General features: G+C 45.1%; 1 protein-coding gene across 1 annotated transcript; it reads right to left on the bottom strand.

Moving 5' to 3' along the window:
- Nucleotides 1-9,461: 9,461 nt before the first annotated feature.
- LOC122380445 (myosin-2 essential light chain-like) lies at nucleotides 9,462-14,420 on the bottom strand. The gene is made up of 5 exons (XM_043363606.1): nucleotides 13,799-14,420; nucleotides 11,890-11,917; nucleotides 11,370-11,510; nucleotides 10,904-11,068; nucleotides 9,462-10,364 (listed from the first exon to the last, which is right to left on the bottom strand). The coding sequence occupies exons 1-5, from the start codon at nucleotides 13,805-13,807 to the stop codon at nucleotides 10,258-10,260; spliced, it is 450 nt and encodes a 149-aa protein (XP_043219541.1). The 5' UTR covers nucleotides 13,808-14,420; the 3' UTR covers nucleotides 9,462-10,257.
- Between the last annotated feature and the right edge of the window lie 7,777 nt (nucleotides 14,421-22,197).

Here is a 22,197-nt window from a genome sequence, read left to right as displayed (position 1 = left end):
TTTACTGTGAAACGCTAAGCACCAACGCAGTTATAGGGGAGAGTGGGGCTATGCGTTACACTTTTTGGTTTTCTGCACTTAGTGGCCAAGCTAATCAATGATATTGCACCAAATTTGGTCACATGCTAGCTGAATCAATTTGGGAAGCACATGCAAACTTTCACTTCTTTACGACTATTCACTTTAATGTGAAATTCAGAAAACCAAAGCAAGATTTTTGGGGTAAGTTGAAAAACTGTGGGGCAGCTTGATACACGATATGGGGTAACATGTTACACTTCTTTTTTCGTAGTTTCTTCATCATTATAGGACTGTCATTGGCCGTCCTATCGGAACCGATCGTAAGCCTCCCTAATGGATAATACTAAACATGCTTCCCAGTTCCCTTTCTTATTGAAAGGCAAGAACAATAAAGCATAAACCATTACTGTACCCCATACGCATGAAAAGGCTCATCAAACATGGCTCAATCTCTTATTTGCCTTTTATACTGCGACGCCAAGGGTACCATGCATTGCCATACTGACCGGAGTTTGATTTTCTGCACGAAATTTACGCCCAGGTGAAATGGAGCTCGCTATAATCAGTCTTGGGTAGCCATCTTTAAACATGCCCCGGCCCTGCGGCGGCCGGCTTTCACAAGACTGAACTCAAATGTTTGTTTACATGAAGAGGCTAGTGCTTTTTACTTGGTGATCTTAAAAAATAAATCATCGCTTAATTTTGTGAACATACATTCAACATTCTTACACAAATAACCTTGACAAAAATCGACCCGAAGTGTTGGCCAGCAAAAAATACTTTTGCTGTCACAACTTACCCCAGTGCGCCTACAGGGTGACATGGCGTTCCACCAGGTCTGAGCCCGCAGTGACATGTAAAATGTGCGTAACCTTTCTGCTAGCGTAAATATTGGCGCCATATCAAGAGTATTTTAAAGATATTTCCTTTGTAACAACTTACGCATGTAACAGATAGCCCCACTCTCCCCTACGCACCCACCTAGGGGAGAGTGGGGCTATGCGTTACACTTTTTGGTCTTCTGCACTTAGTGGCCAAGCTATTCAATGAAATTGTACTAAATTTGGTCACATGCTAGCTGAATCAATTTGGAAAGCACATGCCAACTTTCACTTCCTTACGACTATTCACTTTTATGTGAAGTTCAGAAAACCAAAGCAAGATTTTTGGGGTAAGTTGAAAAATTGTGGGGCAACTTGATACACCATATAGGGTAGCATGTTACACTTCTTTTTTTGTAGTTTCTTCATCATTATAACTGTCATTGGCCGTCCTATCGGAACCGATCGTAAGCCTCCCTTATGGATAATACTAAACATGCTTTACTTTCTTATTGAAAGGCAAGAACAATAAACCATAAACCATTCCTGTACTCCACACGCATGAATAGGCTCATCAAACATGGCTCAATCTCTTATTTGCCTTTACCGCGACGCCAAGGGCACCATGCATTGCCATACTGACCGGAGTTTGATTTTCCGCACAAAATTTACGCTCAGGTGAAATGGAGCACGTCATAAGCAGTCATCTTTAAACATGCCCCGGCCCTACGGCGGCCGACTTTCACAAGACTGAACTAAATTGTTTGTTTACATGAAGAGGCTAGTGCTTTTCACTTGGTAATCTTACAAAAGAAATCATCGCTTAATTTTGTGAACATGCATTCAACATTCTTACACAAATAACCTTGACAAAAATCGACCCGAAGTGTTGACCAGCAAAAAATACTTTTGCTGTCACAACTTACCCCAGTGCGCCTACAGGGCGACATGGCGTTCCACCAGGTCTGAGCCTGCAGTGACATGTAAAATGTGCGTAAACTTTCTGCTAGAGTAAATATTGGCGCCATATCAAGAGTATATTTGCTTTGTAACAACTTACCCCTGTAACAGATAGCCCCACTCTCCCCCAGGCGCGTAACCACCACTGGGGACACTGGGGACCGGTCCCCAGTAACTTTTGGGTTACTGGGGACTGTCCCCAGTAAAACTGACGACCTCAATTTGCTTAACCTTCCAGGCGGTGGGGGGGCATTTTTTTGCCCCCCCTTTAGTTTTTTCAATATATCTCGAGAACCGCTACGCCGATCGTCACCAAACTTTCAGTACCCTCCCGGGAGCAGCTAGCGCACATGGTGACCATTTTTTTTTCCAAAGGCTATGATAGGTTGGCCGCTAATGACGTCAGAGTGACGTCATTTTTGCCATTTTCGACCCAAAAAAAGGTTTCGCGGGAAGAACTGTCAGGCCTACAGCTTTAGAAATACAGAAAAATGTTTCAGACATAAAAGGTGTGGAATCAAAAGGGCTACAAAACTGCTATTTCGGTTTTTCGAATTTTTTGAATTTGGACCCACAAAAATCAAAAAATAGATTTTTTGAATATAATAGCCAAAAAATCCATTAAGTTTTTTGAATTTCGAAAAAAAAAACCGGAATATATGTGAAAGTCCCTACCGCCTTCTATCTACATACCAAATTTGAGATCGATACCTCTTTTTTTTTTGGCCAAGTTATAGCGAAAAAACTGTTCAAAATTGATGACGTCAAATTTTCAATCTCAATTTTTAGCAATTCTAGACCTCGTAGCGCAAAACAAAGACCACCATTGGACTCCCCGTGACGAGCTGCATCGAATCGATACCCATTTTATGCAAAAATATCAACTTTAAAATTTGACCTTTTTTGACCTGACCTTGACCTGACCTCCACCAGAAAGTGACCTAAACCGTACCTGATGGTCTTATAACCAACACCATTGAGTTGGAAATGAAAAACTGGCCATAAAACATGCATCGCATAACCTTAGTAAAGTTGGGCTCATGTGGTGACCCTTGATGACCTTTGGTGACCTGACCTGTGACCTGACCTGGTATGACCAGTGACCTCTAATAGCAACATATGTACCAGACAACTGACGCCTTATCGCTGATCTTCGACAAAATGCGTTTTACTCGGTGTTATAGCGCTTTCCCTAGAAGCCCCGTGAACGGTGAAACATTTTATCTTTGACCTGACCTGTGACGTCATCGGTGACCCCGAGGTCAATGAAATTTGGTTTCCCTCCACAAATTTGACAGGGCTATCGAACGCCGTTTGAATTTTCCGGATCCGTCCAGTAGTTTCGGAGATACGGGGGGGGCAAAAAATGCCCCCCCCCCCCACCGCGCGGAAGGTGGCTGGTAGGCCCACCGCCTGCCGGGTTAAATAGCGGAATATTGTCTCTAAATCGACGTGAATAGTGATATGTAGTTAACGTAAGAAAAAACTATGGATGCGCCCGGGTGGGCCTCTCAGTCAACTTCGCCATGGTGGGGGGGGGGGGGCTTTTTTGGCCACACCAGGTTATCTTGGAAAGAAAGCAAGCTAAAAAGACGAGGTAAAAGTAACAGATAGCTCGCTACAGCATCTTTCAAAATTACCTACATCATTTTTTGATCAGGTCATCGCTGAGGTCACTGCAGGTCACCAAATGTAAAATTTTCACGAAAATTTGTTCCCAATTTTGACAACTTTTCACAAATCAGCGCATAAGTCAGGAACCAATAGAGCTGCAATGCTGCGGGAAAGCGCATTCGATAGCCCTTTCAAAGGCCTTTCTGGGTAATGCTCTCAGATTTGACCTAAGGTCAACATTTTAGCTTCGCAGGCTGGCGTTTTTGCGGAAAAGGTTTTTGCATCATAGCTTTGGACTTAAAACTTGTATGACGCTTATTTTACCGGCATCGCGTTTGTCTCGTCGAGACGCGTCGAATGAACTATAAATTGACCTGAAAAGGTCAACTTCAAAATTTTACACCTGGTCCAGGTCACGGAAAAGGTCATGTTGCATGTCATTTGATTGATGTTGTTGAGCTGAACACATTCATGGTGTTTTCAGCGCTCTAGCATGTTTCTACCTAAAGTTGTGGTAAAAAAAAACTGTTGGAGATGTTCCATGACCTGAGATGAGCTGAGGGGCATAGAGGGGTCACAGGTGCAATTTTCCGGTTCAGTGTGTCATGTTTACCTGTGTCACGGTGTTTGAATGTGTTTTCGGCCAAAAGAAGAGCATTTCAATTTTCTCCCAATAACCTTTAATGGGGAGGTCGTAAAATTGACCTGACATTAGGCCACCGATGTGGAAACTTTGAGATAGGTATACGAAATTTTCATACTGATTTCCTCAAGTAAAAGCTCGAGTTCCAAACTTTTGGGATTTAAACTTAACCCGCGCCCCGTAGGGCTACCGGCGGACCCTACCACCCGTAGGGGGGGGGGCGTTTCGGCCCCCCCTAAGATCTCGGAAATTTACCGGCCGATTTTCAAAATTCAAACGGTGTTCGATAGCCCCACCAGGGAATTACCTTGTGACAAAATTTCATTGACCTAGGTCAAACCGATGACGTCACAGGTCAGGTCAAAAGTCGGATTTTCACCATTCACAGGCATTACAAGAAATGTGCTGTGAAATCGAGTAAATTGGGATTTTTTGGCTAATATATCCAAAAAATTGCTTTTTTATTTTTTGGGGTCAAAACTCAAAAATTAAAAAATTCTGAGATAGCAGGTTTGTAGCCCTGTCAATTCTACACCTTTTATGTCTCGATCATTTTTCTATATCTTCAAAGCTGTAGGCCTGACAGCTCTTCTCGCGAAGGTCTTTTTTCGGTCGAAAATGTCAGAACATGACGTCATTCTGACGTCATTTGTGGCCAACCTGTCATAGCCTTTGGATTTTTTTTTAGTCACAATGTGTTAAATTGATGCCCGGAGGGGTCCTGAAAGTTTGGCGGTGATATCTCCAGCCGTTTAGGAGATATAGACGGAAAAGGACAGCCCGCGGATCCCGCGGACCTACGGGGCGCGGGTTAAGGAATGACAGTCACAAAGTTTTTAGAGGCATGGTTACTTTACTTTTCCTGGTGACCTGACCTTAGAAAACCTGGGGTCAAAATTTTCACACACGATGCGAAATTGAGGCATCATAAGCTATACCAAGTTTCACGGCGGTGCGCGCCGCAGTTTTCCCTACACGCGCAAAAAAAAGCTGGCAGGTGTGGCCAAAAACGCCCCCCACCCCACCCTCTCCCCCCCCCCCCATACACACACTCCGGCGAAGGCTGATCCTGAAATATCATATTTGGTCTTCGCGGCCCTCCATGTGGTCCCCAGTAACTTCAGACTCGTGGTTACGCGCCTGCTCTCCCCTACTAGTGAAAAGAAACCCGCGCCAGTGGACACCCGCGCCTCTGACCTCAGTCATTTGGCTTTTGAGATACTTGTTGGTTTCCGCAAAAAAGGTACCGTAAACAGGGGTGACTTTGCCACGTCTTCAACTTTGGACGCTTACAAACTTATTGGGGTGATTCTGCGTAAGCAATAATCATGCAAATATGTTATTCATAATGACGCCCTGAGTGGTTTAGGTTTGAACTTTTAAAGGTAGTGTGCCAGCTTTCCTGGACCGTATGGAGTTAATGGCCCAGATAAGGAGAACCGGATTTTTAGAACTTATCCATACCTTCAAAACTCATGGAAACGTCTTAAATTCTTCAAATTTTGAGTACCCCAGTGCGAAATTCGCCCCGACGGGTTGTCGGTCGTACGCCAGCCACATTTCACACTACTATGAACAATGAATGCACACACTGAAATCGCTATTACCGATATGCTCATCCAATCAAGTTTCGATAAACCCGTTCATCATCATCTCCTGCGGTTTCGAACACGCCTGTTAGGTGGTGCGGTAGACCGCGCCCAAAGCCAGGGCCCCGGTAACGTGAGGTAGCCGAGTCGGGGCAGCGTGCGCTGACCCAAGCCGGGGCCGCGCGTCCTCCCGGTGTCATGTGATAGCCCGGGGCTGCCCGCGGGGATGCGGTAGACCGCGCCCAAAGTTGCGGCCCCGGCTTGGGTCAGCGCACGCTGCCCCGACTCGGCTACCTCACGTTACCGGGGCCCTGGCTTTGGGCGCGGCTTCTGCTCATACTTTGTGGTGCGGTGGTGGTGCGTCGGGCCGCGCGCTCTGACTTCGGCCAAGAAAAATGCGTCAGCTGATCATTGGGGCATTCCACGTCAAATCAAACACCAAAATCCGTCATCCCCTTCGATTTTTCTGAAAATTTGTAGGCAGACTGGGCATGGTTCAAAACTGAGTTACGTATAATATTTTCGAAATTTGATAAAGTATCGCTGAGATATAGGTCATCGAATATAGCCAAAAATGCCACACATCAATTTTTTAAATGTCTATAACTCTGGTTCCTTTTCTGGTATCAAAATGATATTAACAGGGTCTTGTAGGCAATTGATAAGGCTTTGATTTTTAATTATAAAATTAAATTGAAGTGACCTTGAAATGCATTTGACCTTGAATTAAAACAGAAAAATTTAAATAGCAAAAAACACGTCACCTTCGATTCGGGTAATTTTTACATATTATGTCCGTCACAATGTTCCTAACCATCTGTGAAAAAATTGGAGTGGGCCATTCATAACTCTCGCGGCAAACGCCGTTTTCATGCATCAACATCACGCAATTCCGCGCGTGACCTTGAAAGACAGAGTCAAGACATGCTTGCTTATGTACACTTTCTGAAATGAATGATTGCTGATTAGTGATATCCCAAACTCTGCGAGAATGGAAATACATAGTCATCGTAGTCAAGCATTCAAGTTCCATAGTAAAAGTGTCTCAGGCAAACGGTATTTTGCGGTGAATTTTGAGCCGTGTGGAAATGCATCATGAAGCCAAAAATTCAACGAAAACATTATTACGCAACGATATCTTCACGTCTTTTAATCTACACTAAACGAAAGAATATACATTTTTGAGTATGTATGGGGAATTTCTAGTTAATCCAATAATAAATATGACAGTTAGAGACCTGCTAAGAGTAACATGTCGCAGGCTGAGGCGGGATCGGCCGACGCGGGAAACGCAACAATCACAATTTTGTGTTTACACGTTCATATTTCAATTGTTTACCAACCGATTTTCAAAATTCTTGCACCATAAGATTGCCTGTACATTTCTTAGTCTTCTCACAAAATTTGACGCGAATCGAACGTAATCAGCGGTAAGGAGCGCGATGTTAAGACGGAACCGTTCCGTTCCGTCCCGGCCGTTCCGGCACAGTCTACAATTCAGGCGGCGGCTAGCGGTCGACGCCGGCTGCCGAGTCGCCGCGTCGCCGCGGCGACAGGATGTTCACTTTACACCGCTATTACTAGACCAGTTGTGAACCGATTTTCTTCTTGCTTGCACGATGAGATGTGCAATTCCATTTTGGACAGGTAGCTTTAATTAATTTCGCATTAATACTATGAGATATTGGCGAAAAACAGGAGGGGTGGGGCGAAATTCACTCTTCCCCCTCCACTGCGCGTGCTAACATACGTTTGCATATGTGGCATTTTCTTCAAAACTTATGAATGGCCCACTCCAATTTTTTCACAGGGTGTTAAGAATATGGTAGGCAATAAAATATATGAAAATTAGCCAAATCGAAGGTGACGTGTTTTTTGCTATTTCAATTTTTGTGCTTAAGAACAGAGTTAAGCAAATTTCAAGGTCATATATTTAAGTAGGTGCAATTCTAAACAAATGCTTAAGAAATTACCTAAACAGTAAGGTTTATTTCATTCAAATCAAACAAGTACAACCAAAGTTATGGTCGTTCAAAAATATAAAGATGCAACATTTTGTAAAAATTCGATGCCCTATATTTAGAAGACCTGTGGTCAGAATGTGCAGAAAACATCAATGTAATGTTCGGAGCGACACAGGAACTCGCTCACAAATTTATAATGAAATCGCTGATGGTAAGGTGCAAAACAGCCGATTTTTGTTCGAGTTGACGTGGAATGCCCCCATTGTCATTTCTGCCACTTGCGTGTGGTGAAATGGGGTCATAACTTAAGAGACGGCTTTTTCATATCAATTATTTTACATAAAATCATATTTCAAACCATAAATAATGTTCGACAGCCAAATAAAAGAAACAATACCAATACAGGCTTACAGTTTAAGGCTCGACATTGTGTTGTCTACGATTAGACAGCTGATAACTCATTCCTGTACGTCGTAACTCTATATTGACCTTTGCTTATTGTCACATGTGCGCCGCATTCGCGATTTTTGCCGACGCCTGTTTGCAGGTCAGCCCACTACAGTTGTTATACATATTGAAAAACCGATAAACTTTTAGGCGAAAAAGGCACTATTCCAGGCCCATTTTTGATTTCTTTTGCGATATTAGGTAAAAACAGAAGCTTCTTATCCTAGGAAAAATAAAATGGGAAATCTTTCAAAGGTGGCACACTACCTTTAACACAATATGAGGAAAATATGACCATAAATTGAACTAAAAATTGAAATACAAATATTTGCAAAAAAAACTTAGGTAGGGCCAGGCCGAAGACACACTGCACTATAAGAATCTATAAGAATGCACAAGCTAGAGCAGTAACACAGGATGGTCGTCATTAGCATAAATCAACAGCACCGCGCGGATGGCTGCCGTTTCGGTGCACACTGTTGTCGTACACATGCAGCTCGGGTGCACGGCGCTGACGCCATCGACAGGCCCGCGCCGCCCGATGGCCGTATATGGTCATGTGAGCGGCGGCCGGTGAGCGGCGGCTGAGTCAGCGGGTCAGGCCGGGTCGGCACGCGGGCCGCGACATCCGCCGGCCCGGTGAAACTCGGACTGCGGAGCGGAGAAAAACTGGGAACGGAGCCGCAGCGACGGCACGGGACGGGCGAGGCTTTGTCGAACGCCGGGAGAAGGGCAGAGCCGTGTGCGATGTGTAAGCAATGAACAGAACGGTTAGAAGAGATGAATATTCTTTTTAAGGAGCAAGTAGCGATGTTTGCGCTGACAAACAAGTCTTTTGATAAGATATTCTATGCAGAACAAACTGAATTTTCATTTAAACATTCTGTCCCAACGCTACAATTTATGTCAGACAGTTGTCTTCCTGCATTGGAAAACTATTCTATTCTGGGTTCGCTCAACATTCACCCAATTTGCACCTGCTAACCCTACTGTCGCGTCCCAGGCTCTACTGATGATAGCTTTATCAGTGAGAGCCTAAGAGCTGACGAGAGCTATCAGCTGATAGCCCCCTCCCCGGTATCCGGTCGGCCCCACCTCGGAGCGTTGCCCGCCGGGATACGATAGGAGTTTATCATAGAGGACTATATCCCGGTTCAATAGGAACGTCTGTATCGGCCGACAGTGGCAGTGGAGACAGGGGGCGGGGCTGACGGCAGACGGACCGAAGCGTCTGGCAGAGACCGCCAATGGCGTGAGCCATGATCTTCGGTCGCCGTCCGCTCCTTGAAAGGCACGCACATCGCATGCGATTCGTGGCAACGAGTTGCTTAGTCAATACCCAGCGATGGAACCTTATTCAGCGTTGGTAGATGTACTTTTCGATGTACTCGTAAACAATATCGATCTAAAAAAGTATATTTGAATTTCACGCACCCTACACGAAAAGGTCGCGAGGCGGTAATATAAAATGATTAGTTGAACAACACAGCAGTGCTACTGGTGGCCACAGCGCAGGAATGTATCCGGATCGCCGCGTGTCCTGCGCTGGGCGGCGCTCTGGAGGGAAGACACGCGCCACAGCCGGGCCACCAGCGCGCACCACCGGCGGCGGCATCGGCGGGCACCGCCCCTTACCGGACAATAAATACCTCAATCGTGTTAGTCGATACAGGTCGGACCGTCCGGCCGGTGTTCGCTGATTTGATCTGAGCCACGGCCGCAGGAGCGTGTGACAGTGTCCACTGTCCGCGATATACCCAGTTGCAGGTCGTTGCATAGCCGGAAGAACAGACAGCAAACCTCCAAACGAGCCCTCAACAGGGACCGAATCTAGGCGCGGCTAACAGCTGACGAGAAACCAGACAGTCGACGGTTACATTGTCATGGGCTGTCAACTCATGACAAAAAAGTGCGGGTGATACAAAGAACCTCATTTACTGGCAATGACCAGATAACGCTTTGCAATAACTTATCTTAGTTCGTAACCACATCGTCCTTAGGTACCAAAAAAGGCAAATATTGGTGTAGAGCGGTCCCGACGCCATTCAAAAAGTTACCTCTTCGTCAGTTTGTCCACTGAACCACCACTACAGCATCAAACGCGGGTTTCTCGGTATGAAAGCAGCAGCATTGACACTCGCGCGGAAGGACGGGTCTCGACAAATTCCGGTGCCGCGGGAGAGTGACCGCGTCACTCCCTATCCACTCAGCACCGAGTGCACAAACTCCTCGTAGTTGACATTGCCCTGCGAGTCCTCGTGGCCGGTCATCAGCTGTTCGACCTCCTCGTCGGAGAGTTTCTCACCTGCGGGCCCGACCCGGACGTCAGATAGCGGCGGTACCCAGACAACGTCAGACTACGCCGGTAAGTAACGTCAAAACCAACGTCAAAATGCCTGGTAAACGTCAGACGACAACCTTCCACCGTCAAACTAAGACAGTAAATACTGTCGGTAAAAATATATACCACACCAAACCAATGATAACTACGTTGATAACCATCGGATAACGCTGAACAATGCCAGCGAACGCCTCTTTGTAAGACAGAAACGGTACCACGTGACCTGGAGATGACCCAAAGTGACCGAAAGCCATTGCCTGCTGTCGCATGACAAAAGTAGAAACGAGGACGGCTGTAATTTATAGCGTGAGTGCCTGGGAATTTTCGTGACCCGTCAAAACAAATAGTCATTGTTAAAACCTATGCCCAAGAGAGCGCAAAAAAGCACGCTCGGTCATGTTCCTCATCCCAGCCGCTGTGATGCAAGCCGAGCTCAGGGATGTGACGCCATCTCCCACCCTCATCCCAAGTCCTCCCGCCAGCTCCCCCATCCCGTCACTCACCGAGCGTGGTCAGCAGGTGGCGAAGCTCAGCCGACGAGATGTAGCCGTTGCCCTCCTTGTCAAAGTGGCGCAGACCCTCGATAAAGTCGTCGGCAGTGTCGGCCGACTTCTGCTTAGTGATGGTCTGCATGATGGGCAGGAACACCTCAAAGTTGATCCGGTCCTCTGGAGAAGGGGGGCCACAAAAGTTGGTCACTTCCTGCACACGACCCACCAGTCTTTGAATCAATCCACCTTCTCATACCCCGACTGCAGAACACTTGCTGTCTCACTTGATAGCTGGTGTTCCATGTCAGCTGGAGTTTGTGGGATGCTCCGACATCTTCCTCTAGCTCCATTCCTAAGCTATCTAGCGAGAAATCGCAATTCGCGGCTGCAAAAAAGGCGTCTCTACAAAGTCTCATGCTAAGAAATCAAAATTCTTCCTTCCCCAATGAACTCAGTTGGCACCAGCTGGCGGACTCACCTGGCCTGTGAGACTGGCAGAGTTTCTTCACCTCGGCCTCTGTCGGGTTCTGGCCGAGCGCGCGCAGCACGTCGCCAATCTGTGCCACGTGAATCTGACCATCACCCTTGTTGTCAAAAATCTGGAAGGCCTCCTGGAACTCTGTAAAAAAGGTATGATGCTGTGGGGTACGACTAGCGAGCGGGATGTCCAACTAGTCCAGAGTCAAGATAGTGGAATTCAAATTAGGTAAGTTATTCAAATTAGTAATTAATTTAATTTAATTATTAATTGATTAATTCAATTAAATTTAATTAATTTAATTTAATTCAAATTAGTATTTAGGTAAGCAGAAGTGGTTTCAAAATTTTGGTAATGGTGCCCGTCTCTGGTTGCATCTCAAGATTTTGAATGAGTTAGAATCCTTATTCACATACTTTGCCAGCACAACTTTTATTATCAATTTTAGCTGCTCTCAAAAGAAACACTAGCAATCCATTTGATGGTTTACATTTAACACAGAATATGCCAGACCACTCACCAGCAATCTGGTCTTCATTGTAGGTAGCCTGAAACAAATTAATTCAATTTCAATGACACAATAATCCACAGGTAACAAGTCTATGCTTATTTCAGGACACCAATAGGCCTATACCTACAGGGTGTCCCATAAGTTCCTTCTCACCTAAATTTTTCTTTTAGAGGCTCTCTTATTTAAAGTCACTCTTAATTTATTTTGTAACTGAGCTTTTGGGGTTGCCATGGCAACTGTGAATGTGCTCCACGGTAACTAATTCGTCTAGACAAAATATTTTTTGCCAGAGAGTTCACTTCCTTTGGAGACGGCTTACGCCGCAACATAGAGGTCTCTGATACGGGAACGTCTCGGTATTTAGACCGCACTGGGCCATTCACGACGGTTGAGGGTGATTGAGGCCATCCAGTATGTAGCCAATGTCTGTCGCTAACTGGACGCACAGTCAACAAGTGACGCCGATGATTTGTCGGGAGTCAATCGCTGCAAGTGTATGCTCTTTTTTTGTCAGCTTTCACGAGTGAGCCATTTGGCCAAAACTGTGTGGCGCCAAAATGGCCGTCAAAAAGGTCTTAGCGTTAGAAAGTTGGTAAACAGGCTTTTCAGGATGCATTACCAGCTGTCTAAGAGGTACCTGTCTAAGAGGTAAGAGGTACCTATTTCGAGGTACCTAACTCAAGGTGACTTAAGCTCTACTTACCGGAGGGCTCAAAACAGTCAAAAACGTCTTAAAATGGCCAAACATGTGTTTCGTTATGCCTGAGGCTGAAAAAACTGGAGGGCCGATGACATCAATGTGGTCATCTGGACTACCTAGTCCGTGCTCGAGATAAAACACCCGTCCAAACCCCAAAACGGTCCCATATGGGCGACGGAAAAGGCCTTTGTGTCATCCAGCTTTATTCCTATGCAAAAGGCCAGGGTCACGGTAATGTGGGGTAATATGCGTCCAGACACTGATCACGTTGCGATTGATGCTCCAGAAACAGTCTTGGGACGCAGAATGCTTCTCCAAGAAGATCTAGGAGGAGTTTCAGCTTTCTAGCTTAACTCGAACCGCAAGTATGACCACATTTTTTTAGGAGAAAATGGCATCCGGGAGGTCGTAGGCCCATCTTCAAGCAAGACAGTGCATCAGTGCAGAGGTCAAGCAAAGCATAAAAGCAGTGCCAGGAGACTGTGATAGGCGTATGTGGCAAGATCACATCCCAGGCAACTCATCGGATCCAAATTTCATAAAAATGTGTTGGGAATATTGAAATCGAGGCTCGTCGAAGCGAAGCGGTGTTCCAGCATTGAGGAGCTCACGGCGCATGCCAAGTCAGTCTGGGCTAACTTCAAGCCTGCTATGCTGCCAAACATGCCGGTTGGCATGTCGCAGCATGTATTCATGTGTTTGCCTATGAAATGGGGAGCACATTGAGGGGTTATAAACATATCAAAACGCAATGTACTATGTTTTACATGCAAATAAAAGGTGAGAACGAACTTATGGGACACCCTGTAAGCAAGGCTAAGGTCTTAGAATGTTCACAAAATGGCATCAACAGCCTACGGGTCCAAAAATCCTTCAATGCTGATGGTGTTTTTAACGATAAAAACAGATGTTGAAATGAGCTATTTAACATTCTGCAAACCTGCGTTTCTTTGTTCAATATAAGATCTCTTTTAAGCTTTTCCTCCAGATAGTGGGAGCCAGCAGCTAGCCGAGGAAATTAATGGGGAAAGGTAGTAGGTACTTTATATATTTGAATACTCATGCTGAGCTTCTGAAAACTATAGTCTAGATGCAAAGCATCAAAAAAATAAAAACAAAATCAAATCAAACTTTGTCCTTTGAAGCAAGGACTTTGAGAAGAAGCCTAGTGCAAAATGGAAGAAAATGAATTTAATGTCACTTAGCTAAGATGCTTACCATTTTCATAACTTTTGATGTTGTATGCTAAAATGGCAGCAAACAAGTTTGAGTTTCCAGTTCTCACAGGCAACAACCCAACAAACACCACACCCGTCTCAAAATACAACGCATTGGCAATGCGACGAACAACGGTTATGACCACTCCCTTATCTTCATCAAGGTTATGTCTTTTACTGTCTGTCCAGGATTGGATGGCAGTCAAAAATGCTTATTACGTCATTACCAGTCATCGTAAGGATTATCATTTTTACGAGAGAATTAGATAAAAATTTGGGTAGGTGTGAACAGCTTGGGTAAGAATATTGCATTATTTTGCTCAATTACTCACATGAATACTTAAAATTGGCCTAGCTTGCCGCACATTCACTGTCTAGTGTCACTTTGGTATCTAGCATTTTCCTGGCGTTTCTTATCTAAAGCACATAGCCTGCATAGTTCATATTTCATTGATTCAATTCATTACACAAGCGATGATTCATTACAATAATGTGTTCTTTGGTGAGCGCAATTACCGTTTTCGGCCTGGAATAATCTCGGAAGCATTTGCTCGTTTGTCGAAAAGGGGAAACGCAGCTATGACATCATTGACCCGACAAAACTAATCCAAAACTTCAAAATCAGTATTACAGCCAATCTGACGCCTTGGAGACGATTGCTGTTAAAAAAGAATAGCACTATTCCACTGCAAACCTTTACGCGTCCTATTCCAACAACAACAACAACACTGCAAACCTTTAAGGGACCCTCCCACCTTCAAATAAGTTTATCAATTGGCATGAAAGTGATGTCGCTCGGTTTAGAAAGAGCGAAAACGAATATCTACCAAATTTCACCGAAAAATATTTACCGGTTTTCAAGATATTAGACTTTTACTTTTGTTTACTTTTTGGGATCTCCGCTGGGGTGAGTATTGAAGCATCCAAGAGCGCAGCATCCAAGGGATGCAACATCCAAAACCTTAGCATCCAGTGATCAAAACGTCCAAATAACATCCAAAACCGACCCAATAGGGATGATTCAGAGCATCCAAGAGCGAAACATCCAAAACTGCAACATCCAGGGCCACAGCATCCAAAATCGTATCATCCAAATTGGCAGCAACCAAGGACGAGGAATTGCAGCATCCAAGAGTGAAACATCCAAGGATGCAGCATCCAAAACCGTATCATCCAAAAAACATTTTTGGCACCGCAGCATCCAAGACCGTATCATCCAAAATAGTGACATCTGTTGTACAAGCTGTAAACTGTTAGTTCAATGGCTGTCCGATAGGTGGCGGCGCGTACGGTTCCTAAGGGACGGAATCGTATGACATCACTGAGTCTCTATACAGTGGCATCCCTATAAGGACCTTACATCCTCCAGACGGAGGTGCGTAGCTGCTGGTAGCGACATCGCTGCGATGGCACTACAAACCTGACAGATGACATGAAGACGCATTGCAGCGTATCCAAGCGCACGTATGTAGGTATGCTGAAGTGTCGATAATGGAGACCGATACCGAAAGTGGGTTGATTGATTGCCCTTTCAGTTTTCACACCAGAAGTGCCTAATAAGTCGTGTAGTGTCCACTATCCCCGTAACCAAGCCTCCGCAAGGATCTTCCTCTCACCGTCAGATCGCGCTTATCATCGTCAGCTCCTCCCGTTCCTTCACAGTTAACCTTTTTCCTGTCCTATGTTATATATTCCATGTTCCAGAGGGAAAAAACTATAAAAATAGCCGTTTATACCAGGGGTGCAGAGCCGGAGCCGGAGCAGCCGGAGCCAGTATATTTTGCCCATAGCCGGAGCCGGAGCCGTGAAACAATATTGCCCGGAGCCGGAACCGGAGCCGTCAAAAAAGGGCGACTCCGGCTCTTTTTTAAGAGGAAAAAAATTATTGACCTAGTTCGGTTTGACAGTAGGCCATGTGGTATTCACTATTCAAAGTAGCCTTGTTATGCCAATACAGAGGCAGCGTGTACCAATCCAATTTCAATCGCCCTTTTTCTTCCACCCGTAGGTATTTAATTAATCGCATAGGGGATGTACTGAGTAGGAGCCGGAGCCACCGGAGCCGGATCATTTTACTCGGAGCCGGAGCCGGAGCCGGACCGTCTGAAATTTCCACGGCTCCGCATCCCTGGTTTATACGAAAAAAAAGTTTTAGGTAATAGCTTTTGACTGAAGGGAGACACGACATTACTTTTGCCAGCAACGTGTTCCTCTTGTCGAGTCGCGTCGAATGAAATTCGGAATTTTAAGGTCATTTGGAAAATTTGACCTCGGGTCAGGGCATGACCTGACCGGAAAGGGTCATGCTGCATATCAGTCGATCCGTATCGCCGAGTTGAACACATCTGACCTGTTTTTACCGCTCTAGCATGTCTGTCGTCTCTTATATCAATTCAAAAGTAATAGTTTAAAAAAAACTGCTGGTGACCACTGACCCTTCATGACCTGAGATAACCTCAGGGTCACACAGAGAGGTAACCGGTGCAATATTCGGGTGTGTCATGTTTTCCAGTAAACCGATGTTTGAGAGTGTTTAGGTAGCATGGGCGTCGAAAGCGGGGGGACGGGGGGACGCGTCCCCCCGGCAGTCGAGGAATCCGGGGGGACGTCCCTTCCAAAAAATCGCCCATAAAGGATTTCAAAAGTGACTATTTGCAACGGTCATTCACAATGGAGTCATGTAAACAGAAATAAACCATTTTTAAAAGAATACTGATGCTGGTCAGTTGGACGGTACAACTGAGAACTCAGACACTTCAGTGGCTCAGGTACACCCACCAAAGGCTGAAGTTCGGTCCTCTGGGTGGGGTAACAGCTGCATAAGCCACACATTCGAGTATTCACAATACTCAAGCAAGACCCCCACTTTTAAACGGCCATCCTCCCGTGCTAGGCAAAACGACAGCCGAAGGGGCTCACCAGTTCACCATGACCTTAGAGTACCTGATGCTGGTGTGAGAGGTCAGATGACCTCGCCACGGTTTGGGATTTTTTTCATTGGGTTAGGCCTTTTCGGTCTGACGAGACCATTTCAGAGATGGAAGGAGATAGGAATTAGGGGGAGGGGGAGGGGGAGGGGGGACATTTGGTCTGGGCGAGCACCCTGGCGAGTCGCCGAGGCTGACCCCGTCCAGAGGGCAGGCCGACCAGCACCCCAAGCACTCACCAATCACCGCACCCGGTTACGGGCGTGCTCTTATCGGGGGTTCCCGCATGGGATAAAGTTCCCCGTCCAGCCCGGAACAAGGGGTTGAGGCGTGGAGGAGAGGGATTTAACTGTCCTGAGGATAGAAATGACGGAACGGTGTGTGGTATGAGAGGGTCCAGGAGGTTTGAATACTCAGTGTGGGCCTATATTGGTCTGACCCCTTTACTGATACAACCACCGTCCACGAGTCACAACGGCCAACAGAACCTCCAGCTCTTATCCCACCCGTCCTTTGGAAACCGCTAATTTTTATTGTCATCCACGAATTCCACGCGTACCGTAAACGACCGGCTAAAACGGCTTCATAAATTTCGACTAACCAGTTAAAGGGACCCTCCCACCTTAACATTAGATTTGAGTTGAGATAGCCAAAATGGGGTCCCTGGCTCACAATTACCGGTTTCGGCACTCACAACATCGAATTCGAGAAATGCCTTAAATCGGAAATATTGAATTTCAAAATTGCAGCATTTTGATTCAGAGGGGCTAATGCATAGGAATACCCCTCTGAATGTGTGACGTCAGCGCAGATATCTAACGATTTTTAAGACTAAAACGTTTTGTAGCACGCGGTGGTATATGCTGCTTTGCGCGCAACAAGTGTCGCACTTTCAGCTGCCAAACTATTGCTTCCAAATAAAGTCGCTAGGAACAGCGGAGATCCCAAAAAGTAAACAAAAGTAAAAGTCTAATATCTTGAAAACCGGTGAATATTTTTCGGTGAAATTTGGTAGATATTCGTTTTCGCTCTTTCTGAACCAAGCGACATCACTTTCATGCCAATTCATAAACTTTTTTGAAGGTGGGAGGGTCCCTTTAAAGGAAATAGTTCACTTTTAACATGGGGTTTTGAGCTGGAATAGCAGTTTCGTAGCTTGAGCTGAGACTAGCACAAATCAGGAGCTTTTACGGCTCAACGATCACCCTAGACGAAGAAATTCCATTTCTCGTTCCGAAAAGAGTGCCTTGTAGAGGAATGCGTGCCTTGCACAGGAATGCAGCCACGTCATCGTCAGCCAATCAGCGTGCTGCTTACAGCCAATGCAGTATTCGTAGGTTTGAGCTACGCAATATGATTGGTCAATGCGTAATAAGCTTCCGCGTCCAACATTATTTTACATAGAATATAGTTCGCCCTATATTAAAATAAAGAAAATAATTGTTTTTACAAAAAGGTTTTATTTTATTTCATGATTATTTTGAGCATAAAAAATCATAAATCAATAGCAAAATACTGATTTCAGGAAAGTGGACTGTTTCCTTTAAAGAGCAATGAGCATGACTTCAAGCCAGAGAATGTCGACTCTGACTTCGGAGTCGAAGTTAAAGTACAAACGACTTCGGTGACTCCAGCTCCGACTCTAGCCAGAGCTGTCAAGTCAAGCTGACGAGCTGTCAAGCTCCGGCTCCGATCCCGCAGTCCTGCAGTTGCACTACACAAAATTTCAAACTTCTAAGAAACAGACTGGTTTTTGATTCACCTTTTTTGATCGATTCAATCATTGATTCATTTGATTTTTGTTTGATTCAATCACCGTTTGATTCCTTCAAAAAAATTGGTGAATCGATTCCTTTTTATTCATAGAATCAAAAAACAATAAAAGGAATGATTCACGTTTGATTCAGCCAAATTTTTTGAATGATTCTTTTTTGATTCAATTAAAAAATAAAATATACAAAATATCAGGGATAGTATTGTATTTGTTGTGTTCTTTTTGTTGTCATGTAATGGCAGTAGTATTAATATTTGTTGATAATGAACTATGTTCGTTCACTTCAATTTTTTCAAGTTCATGAATCATTAATTTTTTGATTCAATCAACCCTGATTCCCAATGCGTTTGACTCAATCATGGCTTGTGAATCAAACAATCCTGACGGTGAATCAAACCTTTTTGATTCAACAAATTTTGTTTGATTCAATCCAATCGATTCAATCACAGATGAATCAAACACCAGTCTGCTAAGAAATAAGTTATACGGTTAAAGGACCACATTTTTTTAGAGGCAGGGCTACTTGACTTGGTGACCAGACCTTAGTGAGGTGTTCTGGCATCAAACTTGTTACACGGGCTGCAAAATTAAGGTGATTTGGAAGTGATTCATACTCGAGTCAAACAGAAATTGTGAGTAGTGATTAATAAAGCATCCCCCAATGCAAGTATGTATTAGAGATGTCAATCGGATACCAACTTTTTGGTATACCGATACCAAACCAATACCAACTTGGTATTTGGTATTTCAATCCTATTATGTTTGGTATTTTGTTGGTATTAAAAAAAAAAACACATATGCAAAAGAGGCTGATAAATTGGTAAAAAGTTGGTATTTTCCTCATTCTTCAAAATTGGTTTGGTTTCGGTATATCCTCACGGCTTTGCTTGGTATTTGGTTTGGTATCGGTATTCCGATTTTCTGTAATTGACATCATTAGTATGTATGCATTACCTATCCATTACCCATCGATAACGATTATCGAATTCGTTATCGACGATAACGTTTTTTTTCGTGTTTATCGTTATTGATTATCGTTATCGAAGTAACGTTATCGAAGTCCCCGTTTCGGTCAATCGATAACGATAACTTCATCAAATAGACGCGAGCGTATTTGAACTGAGAGAGCAGTTTTGTAGATTGAACACTGAAAAATGCTATTAGGAATGTCTTTTCGCCCAACAAGCTCTGTCGCCAAAGATATTCAAGTTTTTGTTTGTATGTTTGTTTGTTTGCTTGTTTGTACGAGAAAAATGACATTTTCACTGTTCTAAGCACTCCTTTTTGTGTAAGCAGCTGGGTAATAATGGTGTTGTTTTTCTCACGGCCATATCAAAACTCGGGCCATATCAAAACTAAGCAAATAACTACAGTCACTATTCGATGTACAGTGGATCTAGTAAGGATCTCCAGACGCAACTAGATGGCGTTGAGCCTCAGTCGAGTCCATGTGAGATTCAAGGAGAGGTCACTTCCGAGCTGGGCCCGATGGGGAGGTGGGCGGGGGGGGGGGAGGGTGGCGAGGTCACGGTGCGGGTGACCTGTCAAACAGCCCCGGCGCGGTGGGGCACTGCCGCAGGCAAATGGCGCACTCCAGCGTTGTTCCATATCGCGGTGGTGGGCCGGGCGGCCGGTTAGCTTGGCAGTTGGCTCCTTGGAAGGAAAGGATAATGAGGCATGGGTTTACTGTGGCCGGCTCATCTATAACTGTCAACTATGGTGAACCCAAAAGTAATGCAAATGTGATGTTGGTAATGCAGCTGGCAATGGAATGCTAGCGAATGCTCCGGGCGCCCAGTAGCTATGAGGATTAAGATTATTTATTTCTCCTGAAATTTTTATTGAATATAATTCAAGCAATAGAAAGATCGTATCGTTCACCAGTTTTTTGACCGGCTGGCGTTTCATGCGTAGAGCGCCCTTTGGCAAATACCTAATTATCACACAGGCGATTTTTTTTTTGCTGGGAAGGTCAAATCAAGTCGCTAAGAAAAGATGAGGAAAAGTGGACGAATGCCACATTTTTTGTGCATGAAGTCTGGAGTTAAAAAGCTTAAAGTTATTATACGTGTAAGCTAAAAACAGTAAGATAAGTTAATAAAAAGAATTGACCCGGTATTAGCCTCTGTTTTGTCTGACCATGATTGCGTGTAAGACACCGGTCCAACCAGGTTCAACCCGGCCCAACCTGGTTCGGCTCCCCATTTTTTAATCGTAAATTTGGGCCGAACTTTTTGAAAGAAAGGAATCACAAGGACAAAGTCCCCGCTAAGCTGAGCTTGTTGCGTTGACCCTGCTCTCTACCCTCCGATCAAGCCATTCCTGGTCTATGGCAGAATTGAGTCCAAATTTTAATGTGCGCGCATAGCCGCGCACGGCCGGTCCCCTCACTGACTTCGCCTGGCAGCGGCCTGCCACCAACCACAACCATACCCGTCAGGAGCCGCTCAGAAACATCAAGCACACGTCGCGTTTCGAACCCGGACTTTTCCAACCGGGACGTGCGCTCTCATGGCACATGGAGTCCAACGCTCTACCGACCGAGCTACCGGGACGGATATTTACCTTGGGGTTTCGCCTCGTGACATTGACAGACGTCAGACACTTTGGCCGAACTTTAGCCGAAACACTGAGCAAGCTGCGCAGGGCGATAGGTGCTCGTGGCGTTGAGGTTGGGTAGCCATGTGAGCTGAATGCGATGTCGTGAGTTCGAGCCCCACTCCCGGGTCTGGTTTTATCTAGGCACGAACCAAAACCTTTCCTTCTACTGCAACACAGATAAGCACGATGACACCTTTCCCCAATATCTTTCCCCAATATCCTCTCAAAAAGTCAAAATTATCTCTTATCAATCTTTAGCTAAGTTCCATTTTTTAAGAAAATATTTTTGGTCATTTGTCTGGAGCCATTTCAACCTTTTTCTTTTCTGCTTCCTTTCGACCCGATATACATAGTGGTCTATGACCCACCAAAACTGAACGTGCCAAATGAAAAATATCGAACTCAAATAACAATTTAGAAAAGCCTCATCATGCATCATGAAAAGCAGCATGCAACTATCGACTGAATAGTTGCAATTTGCATGCTATGAATACGTCCTAGATTTCAATTATCATTGTTCAACATTTTGTCTGGAACTGACGCTGCCTCTGGCTTGCCCGTTTGTTTGAGATAATGATTCCCTTCAGTCGCATTCTTGCCGGTTCCACATGAACAGGATACCACCATACCGGAGTGAACGCACCCGCAGCCACCATCCCCTCCCCTTAGCCTCGGCGCAGTGGCGGGCGGCCCACTCCCGGCGCTACGCACGCCCCACGTGCCGTGATACCGCGTCACTCCCCCTCCCTCCTTCCCCCACAATGACCGGTGACCTCACTTCCCTCAGGATTTGGACTCGCCCTACCCCGACCGTAGCGCCACGTGGTGGCTCTGGAGATCTTAAATAGACCCACTGTACCTAGTACCTACCCATTAGCAAAGTAGGTCTTCAGTGGACTTATTTTTTAATGCTGTACAGTGGAATCTACTTAATAAATCCTCGGATGATAAATCCAGCCGCCTATTGTGGCCGCTTGAGCCATAGGCGGCGGAACGGGGAGGGCACCGGGGCACCGTGCCCCCCTTTGATTTTGGCATTTTAACATTAACCCTATGGGCGATGCACATTCGTCCGCTGTTTACACATTTGCAGTGCCC

Source organism: Amphibalanus amphitrite, unplaced genomic scaffold, assembly GCF_019059575.1.
Source record: "Amphibalanus amphitrite isolate SeventyFive unplaced genomic scaffold, NRLGWU_Aamphi_draft 000009F_arrow, whole genome shotgun sequence".
In the NCBI taxonomy this organism is placed as follows: Eukaryota; Metazoa; Arthropoda; class Thecostraca; order Balanomorpha; family Balanidae; genus Amphibalanus; species Amphibalanus amphitrite.
Note: the sequence above shows the minus strand (reverse complement) of the source record. Positions and strands in the feature narration are given on the sequence as shown.

Bases quoted from the DNA above. Each gene is read 5' to 3' on its own strand.
- LOC122380445 (XM_043363606.1), bottom strand. The intron at 11,511-11,889 runs GTGAGTGGTCTG...CCTTTTTTACAG, and splicing joins CAATGAAGACCAGATTGCTG to AGTTCCAGGAGGCCTTCCAG. The intron at 11,069-11,369 runs GTGAGTCCGCCA...CCCCTTCTCCAG, and splicing joins CTGCCAGTCTCACAGGCCAG to AGGACCGGATCAACTTTGAG.